Source organism: Channa argus, chromosome 17 (assembly GCF_033026475.1).
Source record: "Channa argus isolate prfri chromosome 17, Channa argus male v1.0, whole genome shotgun sequence".
Classification (NCBI taxonomy): domain Eukaryota; kingdom Metazoa; phylum Chordata; class Actinopteri; order Anabantiformes; family Channidae; genus Channa; species Channa argus.
Window position 1 is genome coordinate 3,976,737 of NC_090213.1, and position 16,700 is coordinate 3,993,436.

The 16,700-nt window shown below is 39.9% G+C and overlaps 1 protein-coding gene across 11 annotated transcripts in view; it reads right to left on the reverse strand.

The window, feature by feature from the left end:
• afdna (afadin, adherens junction formation factor a) overlaps window positions 1-16,700 on the reverse strand; it is an 87,105-nt gene that overhangs the window by 38,512 nt on the left and 31,893 nt on the right. For 7 of the 11 annotated variants that reach the window (XM_067482541.1, XM_067482547.1, XM_067482545.1 and 4 more), the window contains exons 7-17: window positions 15,846-15,930; window positions 15,298-15,444; window positions 13,389-13,433; window positions 12,269-12,363; window positions 10,855-11,105; window positions 7,521-7,590; window positions 6,876-6,946; window positions 6,710-6,777; window positions 4,630-4,835; window positions 3,704-3,724; window positions 125-270 (exon numbers count right to left, since the gene is read on the reverse strand). In XM_067482541.1, coding sequence (XP_067338642.1) covers window positions 125-270; window positions 3,704-3,724; window positions 4,630-4,835; window positions 6,710-6,777; window positions 6,876-6,946; window positions 7,521-7,590; window positions 10,855-11,105; window positions 12,269-12,363; window positions 13,389-13,433; window positions 15,298-15,444; window positions 15,846-15,930 — 1,205 coding nt within the window. The remainder of the gene's footprint in view (window positions 1-124; window positions 271-3,703; window positions 3,725-4,629; window positions 4,836-6,709; window positions 6,778-6,875; window positions 6,947-7,520; window positions 7,591-10,854; window positions 11,106-12,268; window positions 12,364-13,388; window positions 13,434-15,297; window positions 15,445-15,845; window positions 15,931-16,700) is intronic. The other 4 variants (XM_067482551.1, XM_067482542.1, XM_067482543.1 and 1 more) reach the window with 3 other exon arrangements.

Below are 16,700 nucleotides of genomic sequence, written 5' to 3' on the forward strand. Positions count from 1 at the left end.
GGCTTCAACCAAAACTTGCCCAAATTCCCCAACATTCCCTGTCTGAAATACATTTGTAAAACTCTGAGGAAACAGGATTCCAGGACCACCCCACCCTCAGCCACACAGTCATACTCGGACTGACTTGAAAGCCATCTGGACGAGATGGGCGAGGATGTCCTGGGCGTCCAGTGTGATGCGACTAAGATCTCGGTCCTGCTTGATAAAGTTGAGCAGCTCTGAGGCGTTGGCCATCCAGAAAGCCAGCGCTCCCGCAATATTCTTCTGCTTCTGTAACAGGCACACATGCACACACACACGAAGAAAAACACACACACACACACAGGAGAGAAGTTAGAGCAGCAGGATAAAGTAAAGTTTTGAACAATAAGAGAGGGTGTAAGACAGAGGTTTCTGTTTTGAGTGGCAGCCAGAAGGAGCAGTTACTTCAGGGATAGACTCTCACCCTGCCCACCCCTCCCTCTAAGCCGACCCAATGTTAAGAAATGAGTGGTCATCAATGTCAGATACATGAAGACTCAATTTCTTGATTACTTCACATATTCAGCATTTTATCATTTTTTACACAGATGGGAAAAAGAAGAATGCAGAGACATTAGTGACCACTCCTCTTCACTCCGAGACACAACTCCATTTACCAGGTCACCAGACACTAGTGTCCTCCACTAAACAGTTCATATTTTTCACCAAGCCGAGATAGTGTTCAGACCGTAGACGTAACATGTGATCACACTGTAGCAGTTACAGCAAGTCACCAACAAATCCAATTAAGTCCCATCAATCAGAACATGATGATGTGACAAGTTTAACAAGTCTAACAGCCCTCAAATACCATAAGGACATTTTAATATAGAATTTTTGATTCAATGATTATTCAACAATTACGAGAAGAGATCTTTCTTTTTAAACCCATGCATATGTTCTTCCTTCCTATTATTTATATCGCTCTCATTTCAGACTGTTGAAATGTACTGATAGCAGCCAGTTAGCTTAGAAAAAGACTTGCCTTTAAAATAAATAAATAAATAAAAAGCAACCAGAATCTTTAAAGGTCAGGAATTTAAAAGTTATAATTTTTTTTTAAGCTGTGCAACTGAGGTGTAGACATGGCAATATGTGCTTTTACTGAGAGCTGTATGTAGCACTTAGGACCTGCTAGATGAGGGAGGTTTTGCTTTGGGCCGAGCCAGATTATCCATTTCTAGGTTTCCAGTTTTTAGGTAACGCTTAGCTAACCAGATGTTGCCTATAGCTACACATTTATCCTGGAGGGCAACAAATTCCCAATGTGTTATCAAAGAAAAGGGCGACTTACTGTATTAAAGGAAGAGTTCACAATGTTAAAAGACTGAACCGATTTTACTTGCTGTAACTATCCCTCCATTTATTCCAGACTTTTATTAGATTCCTCTAAAAGATGCTTCCCATGTAGGTGATGAGGGGAAACATCCACATCCGTTTTCAGTATCTTGCAACGTTAGAGCATTTTTAGACGATAATTCCTTCATTTCACCAAATGAAGAGCGTTATACTTGGCGGTAAAAAAAGAACTCACAACAAGCTGATTGTAAATACTTAATTCATGACTAGGAAGAAGAGGAGGAATGGTTACAGCAACACATTCAGGGTTTATTATAGACACCTTGTTGTCATTTTACGACAGCAGAAAATCCTGTGAATGGATCGATTTAAAAACAACAACTTTTATAACTCTTCCCTCTGATCAGTATAATCCATCATGTAGCTTGCTCAAGACTAAACAAGCTGCAACAGTCGTCTTTATTAATAAGGCTAAGATCATCAGGAAATAAGTAATGACCTTGTTATTTCTAAATAGGTGATGTCAGGTTTTCAATAATGTTCAGCACGTGTTGCATGTATCAGTCTACGGTCTAGAGCACAGTTTTCTGGTCTACAGATCAACACGGAGGACATAGCTAAGTGTCTGAGGAGCTGAGTGGTTAATAATCCCGCCATTCAGAGAGGGAGGAATGTGCAAAGCTGGCACTCCTGCACTCATCTATCCCCGCCTTGGGAAAAAACAAAATTAAATAAAAAGGAAAAAAAACCTTTATTCAGAACAGCCAGAGAATGAGATTGAGCCAAGTGCATCCAAAATGAAACATTAAAACTTTTAGGAAACATTAAACACATAGATGCATGGTTGAACATATTAATGAACGTCCAAACAGACAAACAAAGCAGAGGAGGTGAAGGAGGCCAGAGCGACGGAAGTTGTCTCTCATCCACACTGTTGAGGAGGAGAAGCGAGACGTGGTGTCACATAATGGATGCCAGAATTAAAGATGGAGCAACAATGAAAAAGAGTGGTTGGGTTTTTGTTTCGCTCAGTTTGGTTTGGGTTTTTTTTTGGATTTTTTTTTAGTACCAGGCAGATCCAGGAAGCTGAATGGAATTAGTTGGGTTGATGTTGCTGTTGATGCTTAGTTTTCCAGCTGTGGGTAGGACGCATTATCATGGCTTTATTTTACATTTCTGTTAGAATGGAGAAAAAGAAGCAGCAGCGACAATGAAGGGCTGGTCAAAGAAGCGATAAGAGGTGAAGAGAGAGACCAGTAGAAGGCAAACAGGGTAGAGATTAATAGAAGACAGCCAAGAGGTTAAGGTTGGGCGACATGATCTGAAATCATCCAGATGAAAAAATAAATAAAAATGTATCTGATTCGTGTTCGAACAGAATTTCAGTCACTGTGACAGCCCGCAAATATTTTCTCGCAGCAAAAAAGATTAAAAATGTGTTCTTCATAAATATGAATGATGGAGGATGTGAAAGATAAAAAAAAATCACTCAATGCTGCAAAAAGGCACAAATGACTAAACTGTTTGTCCAAGTTTTTAGAATATAAATATTTCAGGCACAGAAAGAAGATTTATTTTTATTTTATGGAAACAAGTCATCAGTTTCAAAAGCTTAGGTTTTTTTTTTTTTTTTTACTTTACTTAATACCTGTACCTACAATATAAAAAATCTGAAGAAGTATTGTATTCAATTTTATGTCACATTTCGCAATCTTATTTTAGCCCATGTGTTTAACATCTCTGGAACGTATTTTCAATATTTAAGCATTAATAAAGAAAATCTTTCCTGCTAGAGAAAATGTATTACTGGAGATTAGCACATACACACTTCCTTCTAGCGTGTAGGAAACAGGGATTTCTGCACTACACAGCAAAAAAAACATCCGACAAAATACATACTGGACCATGTTATTTCACAGAATTCACATGTGCTGGTGGAGAACCTTTTGTCTAGAAGTGTGCAAGCTATTACACAAATTCAAGTTGAACAGAGGAAAAAAAAAAACAAAACATGAAATTGTTGTTTCTTAGCTATATTGTGATTAGCTTTAGAAGCCAATAATCAGTTTCCTTAAAAAGCAAAAGTGCTCTAGGGAAGAAAAAATAAAGTCGTATTTGTAACCATGCATTTCTTTAGAAAGCTGCTATTCCCTTAACTTGTTTAACACCCAGCTTTTCACAGTTTGGTTTTATGGGTTAGCTACTGGCAATTATGCTTTACAAATGACACTTTATTAAGATGCCTTGCATGACTTGTTATATTTTATTCATATCGCCCAAACCAAGAAAAAGGCAGAGAGATAAAGAGATATAGGGAGAGTGAATGAGGTAGGCAGACGAGTCTGTAGCAGCCGTATCATGGTGTGCCATTTTGCTATCCTACCTGATCCCCTTCAGGAATCTCCTGGATGGAAAGAAGAAGAGGAGGAGGAGGAGGAGGAGGAGGAGGAGGAGGAGGAGGAGGACACATTCACAGGACAGAGAGAAAACACGTCAACAGCTACAGTATGGACACAGCTATGTAACAAACACACATACACACAAATACATTTAATAAAAAATAAAACGCAGTCTTGGTTTACAATGTAAAGCCAGCTGAAAACCACATCTGGTCAAGAAAACTTTACATAGTGAGAATGTAAAGCTTTTACAGATCAGAACATTTATGAGATAACAATAAACAGCAACTTAAATGAAGCATGACAGAGTACAAATGTGAGTGGGGTGTTATAATAATAAAGCAAAAAAGGAAAATTACTCCTTTATGTTTTACATTTTTATCAATACAACAGTCTAACCACAGAAATAGAAGCACTGATCACAGCACTGTGTGCAATAAGGTCAAGGCTGGCGAGAAACACAGAACACAAACTAGGAATGTCGGTAAGCAAATTTCCAGGCTTTGAGCAACTGGCAAAAGTAAGAAATGTTAATAAGTTGCCTCAACTTAAGGAAGACGAATTGCTGCTGCTGTTCAATACACACTAGAATGTGTCATAGCAGAACAAGACAAAAGCAAAAACTGGTACATATGAGATGACTGTGGAGAGTTGGCTGGCAGTAACACACAAATGCAAAACAACGATACAGACCTTACAACAACTACAAATACTGTAGTTTGTAAGAACAGTGTTAATGGGAGAATTTAAGCAAAAGATGTGATAATTCCCACATTGCAACACAATTAGAAACTGCATCAAATGGCCAAATGAATGGAAAGACAATACAGCGAGATGATGTCAACGATCACAGAGAAAATGTTCAGCATAACATCACGGAGGAAAAAGCTTGAGGAACAGCGTTACTGACCTGAATGACTCCCTCCATCATGCTCACCATCTTGTTGACAATGGCGATGACCTTGTGCGTCCTCTCAGACGGCGACATGTCGGGCCGGTAAGAAGGTGACAGGACGTAGCGACAGGCCATGTACAGGACATAGGTGGGCGAGAGTTTGAAGTGAACTGTGGAGCTGTTGGTGTAGTTGATGATAGCAGAGAGGAAGGTGTCTTCAGCTGGTCGGAAACACACAGAATGACAGAACATTTAAATTCACGCACACTGAGAAACTGCTGCACCTCTACTACAATATTAGTGCACATTGAAGCAAATACCAATGTTGATATTTTTCACCTGAAGCTTCTAACGGATCAAACTTTGTGCTGAGAGACAGATTTCTATGGATACCAGTGTTTCACTGTCTCGCTTTTATGGATTAAGACAATATTTGTGTCACGGGATATGGAAATTAAATATTGTAGTAACTTCACAAACATAACTGGATCATATCTATCAACAGCTTTTGACCACATTGATTGGAACAGATCCCACTTTGAGCTTCAGCAAATATTTCGTAAAAAGTCACTTTGGTGGCTGGTGGATCCCAGATCCTGGCTCCACATGTGCCATGTGGGATACGGCAATAAAACAACTTTGAGCCTCATTTTCTTTTCAGTTTAGCTTGGGCGGGGAAGTGTTTGATGTCAAACTGGTTTCAGCTGCTCTTTAGTAGCACTGCAACAACTCTGCACATGAAAACCTGGAGACAAAAGATGGAGCAAACACACAGATTTCAATGGTGCTTGTGCGTCATTGTTTTAAACACAGTTTATGCCTGTGGGTGCACATGGTTTGTCCCATTGAACTGTGGGTATGGGACTCTCCACTACTGCTGCAAAAAAAAACAAACCCTGCTTTGGCTAGTAAACAGATGATCTTAAGCCAAACATGACTCAGTCCAGACAGACACATTACATTTTCAGAAAAACTAATGTTGGAAAAGCTAATATTTATTTTGGCAACAATATCCAATTATTTTCTGATTATTAAACAAAGAATTCAAATGCATTCTCCCCAAGGGTGGAGCTCCAGCAGAAGGAAGCAAATCTCAAATTTGGAGGGATGAGAAGTAGATGAGAAGTAATCATTAACATGTCTAAAACTACACACCATCGCTACAAATGATGGGAAAAATTATAAATACAGTTGCACAGCACAGCTGCATTTGGTTTAGAATTTTGCTTATTTAAAAAAAGCGGGCAAATTTTTTTTTCCATAAACAAATTTGATGCACACGGAGCTAGTACAAACGTTCCTTCATCAGAAATACATTAATTTTCAATCAATTTAACAAGTGGGACGCAAACATTTGCCCTGATTTAAGGAAAACGAATAGCTGCTGCTGTTCAATACACACTAGGTTGTGTCATAGCAGAACAAGACAAAAGCAGCTTCGTGTGCATACAATTTATTATTTTTACTCTAACTTTGTTTTTATGCAGTTCTTGACTATTTATGGTGCTTTTGATGATGAAAGAAGATTTGTACAAGCTGAATGTGCATTATTAGGTTTGGGGTTAAATTTGCATCCCCCAATAAGCCGTTTTAATGTAGGGGGATGCAAACTTAACTTAACAGAATAACAACACACATCCAGCCGGTACGAACATTCATTCACCTTCACTCTTCTGTGTCTGTGTTGCTACACTGCTGCATCTGCGTCATGTGGAAGGAAGCTGCTTCAAGTTGCCAAAAAGACTGATTTGCGACACGATGAAATGAACAACAGCATAATATGAACCAACAGACGTTTTTTGTTAATCGTCATTTGATAGGTATCATAACACACAGCTACCCCCCCGTCTGTGCCCAGGGGACCATTTTCCCTTGTGTGCAACAAGTAGTGAGCTTTTTACAATATTGGCTGCAGCCTGAAAGTCTCACTTCTCACTCCCCCTCCTGAAAATGTCTGTGCTTCTGACAGGTTTTACAGATGCATCGTCTTCTAAAGCTGGAAGTCTGATCTGAACATGGAATACAATGCTTCCATCAGGTTTTAAACACAATAACAGGAAAAGAGAAAGCCAGAAAGAGACACACTGCCACTTACAGTTGTCTCTGAACTCAATACTGGCTGGAAGAGTCAAGTCTGCTCTGTCTGCTGAAATATCCTGAGACCTGATGAGACAAAACAACACAATGGAGGAGGAAGATAAAGTTAAAATGATAAGAAGGAGCAGATGAAGATAGAGCATGAAGAGGAGTGTGTGTCTGACCTGACGTCCTGCTGCTCTCCTCTGATCATGGGCTTGACCATTCCTCTTTCCATTTCCAGCTTTCCTGAGCTCTGCACATACAGCAAACACTGTGTCAACCAGTTTTACCATAATAAAAATTTTGTAATGCAATTTACAAAGATGCCCATAATTAGAGAATTACCAAACAAGTAGATAATGACTATGTATCATCACTTTCTTCTGTTTATATTTGATTTTGACACCAACACAACTTAATTCTGAATATTTGCTCTATGTGTAGTTTTACATATGTCACTTTAAAGTCTAGTTTTAGGGGCATAACTGTGATGACATACGGTTTCTAAAATTAAACAATGACAAGAGAAAACTGGTGTTTTGAAAAACCATTGATGAATTGGTAGTGTAATACCTTTTTGGTCATATATGCAAAACAAAATCCTTTTAGATTTTCCAATAATCTCAGGGCATCTGAGCTTCACGTATGAATTAGCTCCCCGTTTTTTTGTAACCGCTGCCAGCCATCTTAATGGGTCAAACTGCCGTTCAAGTCTGAACGGCAGGCGGTCACATTAAAGGACAGGTCCGCCCAATTGTGTTTTACACCTGTTTCAATGTTGAACACGATACAGCGTTAAAAATAAAACTGCTCTGTTTGTGTGTTACCTTGCTGGTAGGCAGGGCAGCTCCACTGTGGATGTCTCCGTGAAGGTCGAAGGTGGTTTCTGGTACACTGCTGCAGCGGAGACACATACAAGCGGCAGTTCAGCTGAGGCACAGTGCTCTCTACTGATGATTTTTCATCACTGACAAGCTTGCTCAGACCTAATCCACACCCGTGTACACACACAAGCCTATCTCTAACTCATCATCAGGAAGGAGGGAGCTGCATCAGACATATACACACACAGTGTGTGTTACGTAACATTCTAATTAGATATAGGGAAGCAATGGCCAGAGTGCTGACAGAACTCTATACACAGCAGAGCCTGTACACAAAGTGTGTTGGTGTATGTTTGAATGACGTTAATTGAGTGCGACAGCTGCCAGGTTTACAAGGCAGGACTTCTGCTTTTCATGCCCCATATTGACAGAGGTGCATTAGTTTCCTATAAACAGCACAACAGCAACACAAACACACAAAGCACTCATGCACTCTGTCATTGACAGAAAGGTCTTGGTCACATACACAACAACCACCAGCAGCCAAAGTAGGTTAAATGATTAACAGCAGGACTATGCTTACAGCACATTAACTGACAAAGACTGACCCTTCAAAATACCTGAAAATGAAAGTCTTACAATGCAGTGAATATGGGAAACAGGCATTTGTGAACTGAGTTGCAGGAGAATAAAAAAAACCACAATGCCTTAAAACAACCCTAGTTGCTGGATGAAAATGCAAAAGACTCAAGTAGCATCCTCATGATGAATAGAATATAGAAAAAAAAACCTTTGGCAATTTGTCTCTGGTTGTGGTACAGGCACAGGAATGGAAACTGATCAAACATTATTGATGCCCGTGTCACTATCAATTGTGCTAATCAGTCAGATTTTTTTTATGGATTCTCTTATTCGCGCCGAATCAATTTTCAGTGTGGAAAACAAGTAAGCCTGCAAAGGTTTCCATTATAAGCGCAGCTGTTTTATTATCTGCGTCTTTGAACACTCCTGTTCTTTGCAACGACTGACGTCACGACGCAGTTTTGTGCAACGCGCTCTCAGAAAAACAGGTCGACGGCGATCAAAGAAATTGATAAACTGTGATGTAGGATTTCGATGGATTTGACAATCTGGAACAACGTCTTGCTTGTTCTCCATAGGTAGAAAGATTCTTTCACATAACAGCCCTTAATTTAATATTTTGTTTTTGCTTTATTTGTGTCTTATCTGAAGATAAGAATCACCCACATTAATAACTCCTGAAACAAGCTGAGAATTTTAAAATTAACTGTAAAAGTGGTCGTATTAGTCTTCAGCTATGTTGCTCACATTAAAGTCAAACCAAAGCAGCAAAAGCGAGACGGTGTAAAAATGTAATGTGGGGCTACAACTAACAAAAACTTCCTATTGATTAAACTGCACATTAGTTTCTTGACTCAGCTTTTAATGCGTCTGTAAAATATGAGAAAATTGTCCAAACCCCAAAGAAATTCACTTTACTGCTGGAACTCTCAAAATTTAAAAGAGCTTCATAAATTTAAACTGCTTGAAACGTTCAATTTCATCAAATAATAAGAACAAATTGCAGCCCTACATTAACTAAAACCGGTTTTAGTTTTAATTGCTTTTTCCAAACTTCCTGTATGTTTTTTTTTTCGTTTCATGCTGTCTACTAAAATACTGCTGATGGTCAGATTGAAGTTCTGAACATTCATACGCAACAAACTCGTCTGCACAACTGCCAAACCCGGGAGCCAAACAGCTTCGATCTTTAAACTCGGTTGTCATGCCAAACCGTGGCCCTAATCGGCCTAAACATTAGGATGTGTCTTCGGCTCGACTTAATGACGCCATCACTGAAAGTCACTAGAAACATTGGAAAGCAGCCCAGAAAACCACAGTGTTATACATCCAAAGCATCAGGCTCGTGTTCACCACTGTAGTGACACAGAGATGCACAAATTGACAATTGGTGTTAATGTAACTCCCCAGAGACTTCAGCTAACAATTAGAAGAACTAGAAATCAGGGTCCTCAAGGCAATGGTGACTTGCATTTCCAAAAAGTGATATGTAGTCCTGTTTCCAGCAAAGGGACAGCTCACAAGGCCCAGGAACTTTTTGTAGAACTTAATTCCACCATCTGCATTGCCACCGGAGGGACCAAGGTCTAAATATAGTTTCGAGCTACGATCCAGAAACTCCAGAAAGCACTAACCCGCAAACAAGGACACTTTGAGTGGTAGAACTAAGGCCGTTTTAGAAAGCCAGGCTCCTGGGCTCAGAGAACAGTTCCTGTGGTAAAATTAGGCAATTTATGGGCTAGTACACATTTCAATGTACAAATATGAGAAACCACGAACAAAAAAAAAAGAGTTCACAGAATAAGGAGCACGCAGGTTTTCACTGCAGTTTACTACTCTGGTGCTAAAATCAACTGATGGTCATTTGTTTGAGAAACAGGGTGTGAAACTCTTTAAGCCCACATCTAAATGTATGATTAGCTTCATTTCATTTTAAATATGTGATTTAAGAGGAACTAAAACAGAGGAACTAAAACACTCTCCATTGTGTCCACTAAACCAGCGTTCAACTATACACACAAATAACAAAAGTATGTTGCAGCCGGATTAACATTAAAGCAACTGCCAAGATCAAAATTTAAATACATAATTGTGCCATTTACTTCTTAGTGCTTCTCACATGTACACGTTTTTCCCCTCTTTCTGACACAGTGCAGTTTTTTTTCCCATTATGCACAAAGTTGTATTTAGTCCTCAAACGATACCTAAAAGGTCACAAGCCCAAGCAAATCCAGAATTAGCTGTTTCTTTTCCTAGAGTAATTTACACAAAGTAATTCATGCATAAACGCACAGGAATGAATTATAGTGTGGATCACTTACGCACACTCCTTTCTTTTTCCCACTCTTGGTCATCCATTAAAGTCATTAAAGAGCTGTTCAATTCAAACTCAAACCCTGTTTTCTAATCCTTCATTCATCCTTAACTTGTTCTTCTTATCTTCTACTCTTCCTTTCTGCTGTTAGTGTGTGAAACGACAGAGAGCACAAGGCCACACCCAGCACCACGCTGATTAGATTAGAGGGCCGTCTGCCTGCCACAACCCTAGACCTCCGTTCGTCCTCTCTCTTCGTTTCTTAATTTACTCCATCCCTCCAACCACACCAGGAGCTCCTCCCCCGTTCCCTTCATCTCGTGCTCTGCCTGCAAACACCAAACCTCATGCTCCCTTCCATTCATCTACAATAATAGAACTTTAGACGCACACGCGCACACACACACACACACACACACACACACTTTTCCTTTCTCTCACCCAGACTTGTGTCGGCCCCTCATCATGGCTGCCGGCTCTCTCTTCCCTCCCTGGTCAAACATCGGATCCACAAACTTAAAAACATGGGCAGAACCAAACTGGATGGTGGAGCCCGGACGCAGCATCGTCGTCTCAGAGATGCGCTGTCCGTCAACGAAGGTGTCGGCATCAGGGCCATGCGGCGTCACAGTCACCATGCCTTCACTGTGCATGAGGTTGCAGTGATGGGGAAGAATCCCTGGGCCAAGCAGCTGCAGACAAGCAACAGCAGGTACATCAGAACAAAGAGACCATATGCACACATTACATCAGCTACGGGAGATCAGTTACACAACTTTTAAACTAATTAAAACTCCTGCTTATTTGGTAAACTCCCAAAAGAGGCAACTGAATTTTATTTACTTTCTACAGTGACAGAAAAATTGCATCATTTTTCAGTCTGTACTGTAACTTTGACGGGTGCGATATGTGTTGGGAATATCACTTCTTCAGATAGTAATCAGCTGAGTGCACCAATTTCTGTTGCACCTGTGATTTAAGCACTCCATGTTACCCATATGTAGAGTCATGATTTCAATTAAAGGTCATCTATATGTTCATCATTTCATGTATGTCACAGTGCCTTTCAAAATTTATTTTCCCTCCTGCAGATTGACACTTGTTACCCAAATATATGTTTTAGCCTACTGTAACATTACAAAGGAGTTAGCTACAGCTGGTTAGGACACTAGTTATTTTCGCTCCTGTTGCTCATGTTAATAAAAACTATGATTACGTGACAACTGAATTAGATGTCTAGATACTACAGGTCAACTTTCAAGATTTAGGAAAGTCAGCATGTAATATTTTAATATGCATGTTTGTCCCGGTGACTCTAGCCTAAGCAGTTTCAGCCCTTCAAACACTCCAAAAGCACTATGGGGGTAAGGTAAGGGTCAAAAATCCATTGAGTTTGGCAAAGTAGTGTTCAATATATACCCAAAATGGTCACTAATAGCTTGAAAATCTATACTAGCACCATTGACTTTCTATCCATACTAGCACTATGCACTCCTGCTACAAGGACAGAATCAGTCATGGGACATCTAAAGCTCTATTCCCTAGCTTCCACTTTCCAAATACAACAGCACAAAAAAGCTATACAGCACCAACTGGCCCCAGTTCCAGCTGTTAAAAAAAGTGGGCTGTGTCAGACTACACTAAGCATTATATAGTATCGTGTGCTCCACTAATGCAACATGGCAGTCGATGATTTGTATTTCTTAATGATTGAGGGCCTCTGCCATTAGAAATGCCCAACAAATGCGAATGTTGTTTCTACCTCAAAAGGAAATTTACTTTAGAATTCATCAAGTCTCTATTCAGATTTCAGTTCTGCTTCAAAGACAGATATGGGTTTCTGTTGTGTAGTTACCTGAATGGCTCCCTCCTCTGTGCAGTCTGATCCGACCTCAGTGATGCTGTGCTGAAGCCGGTACAGCTTTGGTTTGTCCCGCGAGTCAGACCCGTCTGGACACACACAAACGTAGCATTGGGCAGGACAGCACATTTAATTTAGAATGTAAACAAGTAGCACACACGCCACTTTTATTGACTGTCCACTCACAGCTCAAAGAATCAATCTATTTCGACAGGAAAACATCAATACAAACTGGTGCACACTGGGATACGTGCTGCTAATGTGGCAAAAAAAAAAAAAAACGTGGGTAGCTGGAGAGAATTTATTGATTGTTAGTCAACAGGAGTTTAGTAAAAGCAAAGCAGCGCATTAGTTCACTTAAGAGAAAAGAGCAAACATTGTGAGGAAAAAGATAATCTGAGGAAAAATGAATGGGTATCAGTAAAACCTCAGGGCAGCTTCTAAAAATACTGAAGTAAAAAGGCAGTAGATACTGCTCAGCTACAAAGATGGACTTTTACAGAAGTATATTGACATTTTAAAAAACATGGAAACTTTATGTTCAGATCATGGATTCTAGTATCTATTGATCCAGTGATAATTGGCTCCATGCTGTGGGTCGGTCTAAACACTAAACACACATTTGTCAGTTTCTTCAATCTGATTTGTTTAGGAATCCAGTACTAAGTGTAATTACTATGAAGAAGAAGAATGGCCCTGTATCTCAAAGCATTTAATCTCTGTTCAGAAAATGTCAGGTTTTTGTTTCTGATATCACTGCTAAAGCGAAAACTGCACTTATGTAAATTGCAGACGGGAACAATTATAAAAAAGCTTCTATCCTAACTGAATGTTTTCCCACCTCTACTTCTAAAGACTTCTATTAGACAGTTTAAATTTATCATTCTTGAGCAAAATATATGGGTTTTAAATTTTCTTTCCATGGTTTTCTCCAAAATATTTTGTCAGTATCCATGATTGTTTTTTAGAAAGCCTATGAATTAATTCTATTAAAGAACTATAACTACAACAAAGTTGTTTGTGTTCATTGTTGGGCAAAATGGGAGTCAGGGGTCACTGCATCTCCCCCTGCAACCTCACAACACAGACAGGGGAGGTGTGGTAGAGTCTTTACCTTCGTGGTGCCGATAGGCGTAGTAGGCATAGTGATTCCCTCGCCCTAGGCAGGCAGGCAGGCAGGCACAGGTAGAAGGACACATGCACAAGGCCCCCAAACACACACACACACACACACGCACACACACACCATGCCATAAGAAGGTGAGAAAGAAAACAGACACATAGCAGAGGGTGAAAAAAATTCAGCATTGCCTTGTTAACCCATTAATTGCATGAAGGCAGTCACACACACACACACACACACACACACACACGTGGGTCTTTAACTGCCTACACTTGTCATACAATGAAATGCTAACGTCCTGGTTCTGATTTTTGTTTTCCTCTTAAAAACGGACAACTTTTACCAATGAAAGCTTTTCATCGTCATCTCACATTTATCACAGCTTTAACACAGAGGACTTTCACTATAAATCCTAAATGCATTGTCATCATTATGTTGCAATGAAAAATTCTCTTCTGTCTGGCTCAGAGTTGTCTATTACAATATTTACAAGACAACAAAAATCACTGTAATGGCTATTTAGACATTAAGTGATGCAGTGTCTTTAAATGCAATATTGTATTTTATGTCCTATCGCCTTGAATGTAAGATTATTTTGTAATCACATGTTTATACGTTTGGTAGAAAATTTGAAAAATCTAAAAATGCGCTGATGTGGTGTAGAGCAGATCAATCAAAGTACTAATAAAGTAAAGATCAAACTATCATAGCTGGAAACTGACAACAAATTACTTTAATTTGAATAATAACCACTTCAGTAAACTACACACACACGAACACTATCCCTAACACACACATACACACAGCAACCAATGGTTAGGAGAGCTACTAAATTAAAGTTTCACACACACAGACCAGTAAACCTCCCAATGAATGAAGCTTGTGTTAGTGTAACCCTGTATTGCCAACACCATTTTGCTAGTTTAAGTTACCATCAGGCCCAATAAGTTAGAGGTGACACACAAAACAGAGGAAGATAAAATGGGGTCAGTAGCAAGAAACAAGCAGTTAAGGCTGAATAATGTCAAATCTAGCAAGACCCGCGCGTCCAAAATGCTCATCAGGATTTGAATGACTTTTTCCTTACAAATACTTATGCTACTGGGATAACTACTGCACTCCCTAAGTTTTTTTAATCTGACTTACCTTTGTTGTACTCCTCTCTGTGGTCCCTCATCCTGACCTTAGTACTTTCGTGCTTGTATTTCAGTTAATAATTTCCACAACATTTGTGAAAACACCAGGATGAACTATCTTCAATCAACAAAGTCCTATGGGTATATATTTAATAATTTCGTGGATTGTATATTTTGCAGCTCTTAAACCTCATGTTACCGTACGAAGTTTAGATGACTGAAAGATGTCCTGCTCTTCAAATTACTGTACATCTCTGCCATGTCATGAATAAAGTAAGCGTATAAACAGCCTGGTTTGGGCATGTGTGTCTTACTCTGATTTGAACAAGGTTACCGCTTTAAAATATTTTCGTGAGACCTTGCTGGAGTTTAACTGTGTGTCTGCACTGATCGTGCAAATGATGCCTTGTCTGTGCCGTAAAGCCGCTGTGGCTTTTAATGCCGCAGCATCCATTCTTGAGGCGTAAAAGCTTCAGGAGGAATCTAAGTCGGGCAGAGGGAGAATTATGATCCACATGTGAGGACAGCCAGTTCTAAAAGCTGTCTGCTGAAGTCGCTTTAATAATCTATTCGGTGCTTTAACAGAACGCATAAAGTAGCTACATGTGAGTCACTTACTTTTGCATGCACAGGAAAAAAGTTTATATTTACTGCTGCTACACTGCTTCCTTCTGGTCATTGCTCATCATTACAGTAGGTGTCATCAGTACAAATGCTGCTGTAACTATTGTGCCCTTTCACCACATAATGTGTTGTGGTCCTACCTGGACTCAGCTCCACCAGATAAGGCAGCTTCTCAGGTGGCAGGGAGCTGCTGCCATCCTTCCCTCTGAAGCCCTTGTCATCAGCTTTCCTTCCCTTCCTCCCCTGGTAGTCAGGAGGTCTCTTCTTCAGCTGAAACACTAGTGCTCCTGAGCAAACATAGTAACACCATCAGCATATTCACATTAGATCACGTTGATTATCCACAGAAGTGCCTGATTAATTAATAGATGATTCATCAAAGACCATCCAATTAGGCAAATTAAAAATTAATCAGGCACTTCTGTGGATAAAAAACGTGATTTAAAGCATGTGACAACATCTAGTGACTTCTAATAACTTTTCAAGCAGGTTATTGCTATTTTCCATTGAAAATAGATGGGAACACTGTCCCTCAGTTACGCTGTGCGAACATCAAAAAACAAGAGAAGGACCTAAACGGAATTCTTGCTAAAGGAAAAAAATGTCGTGGTAGTAAGGCAACAGAAGGTGGCAGTAGTAACCAACAAGAACGAAAAAATGTTGGGGCTTTATAAAAGGTTTGTTTTACCTCTGTCAGCAGGCCAGTCCCTGAAGATCTGCAGTGGACACTCAGTGTCGTCCAGAATAACTTCTTTGTTTGACTTATCGTCTTGCTGCAAAAGCCAAAGTACAAATGGAATTACTGCTATGTTTCAGACCTTTAGATTTTAAAGTTGCTGTGGGGAACCATCAAACCCCATCTAAGGCTAAGTGCCATCTTTCCCATGCAACTTTGCTTTTTCTGGGCTGCATAAATATTTTACTTTTATTTTGTCTCTTCACAGAACTGGCTGTTGCATAAAGTTATCTGTACATCTCTTCATCCTCTTCATCCTCATCTGAAGTAACATCCTCTTCTCATAACATTAACACAACAGCTGACCTGGTGCCTATTTCTCCTGCTTACAAACTTAATGGACTTTCCCTGTGATCACGCCTCATCATCACACTGCAGCTGAACATCAGCACTGTGTGTGTATGAATTTGTGTGTGTGTGTGTGTGTGTGCGCGATGTTGGAGGATCTTTTACTGTACTGGCTGTGGAAGCAACAGTTATTTTATTTGATTGGACACAGCCACAATCCATTTGAGAGGACAGATATGGCAGAGGCTGTGGGGAGGGCAGCCAAGTTCACTGTCCACATTCATGCACACACAGAGTGAAGCATGCACACACAGAGTGAAGCATGCACACACAGAGTGAAGCATGCACACAAACACACACAGATCATCTGCTGCAGCTGCTGCTATTGCTGTAGCACTCAGTCTGAAAGCAATCGAATCGCATTCATCTGAAAGGTTTTTTGTGCCAACCAGCGTCCTGTCTGCCAATCTGGTGAAGTGTGCATGTGTGTGTGTGTGCATGCGCGCGAGTTCTTGTACA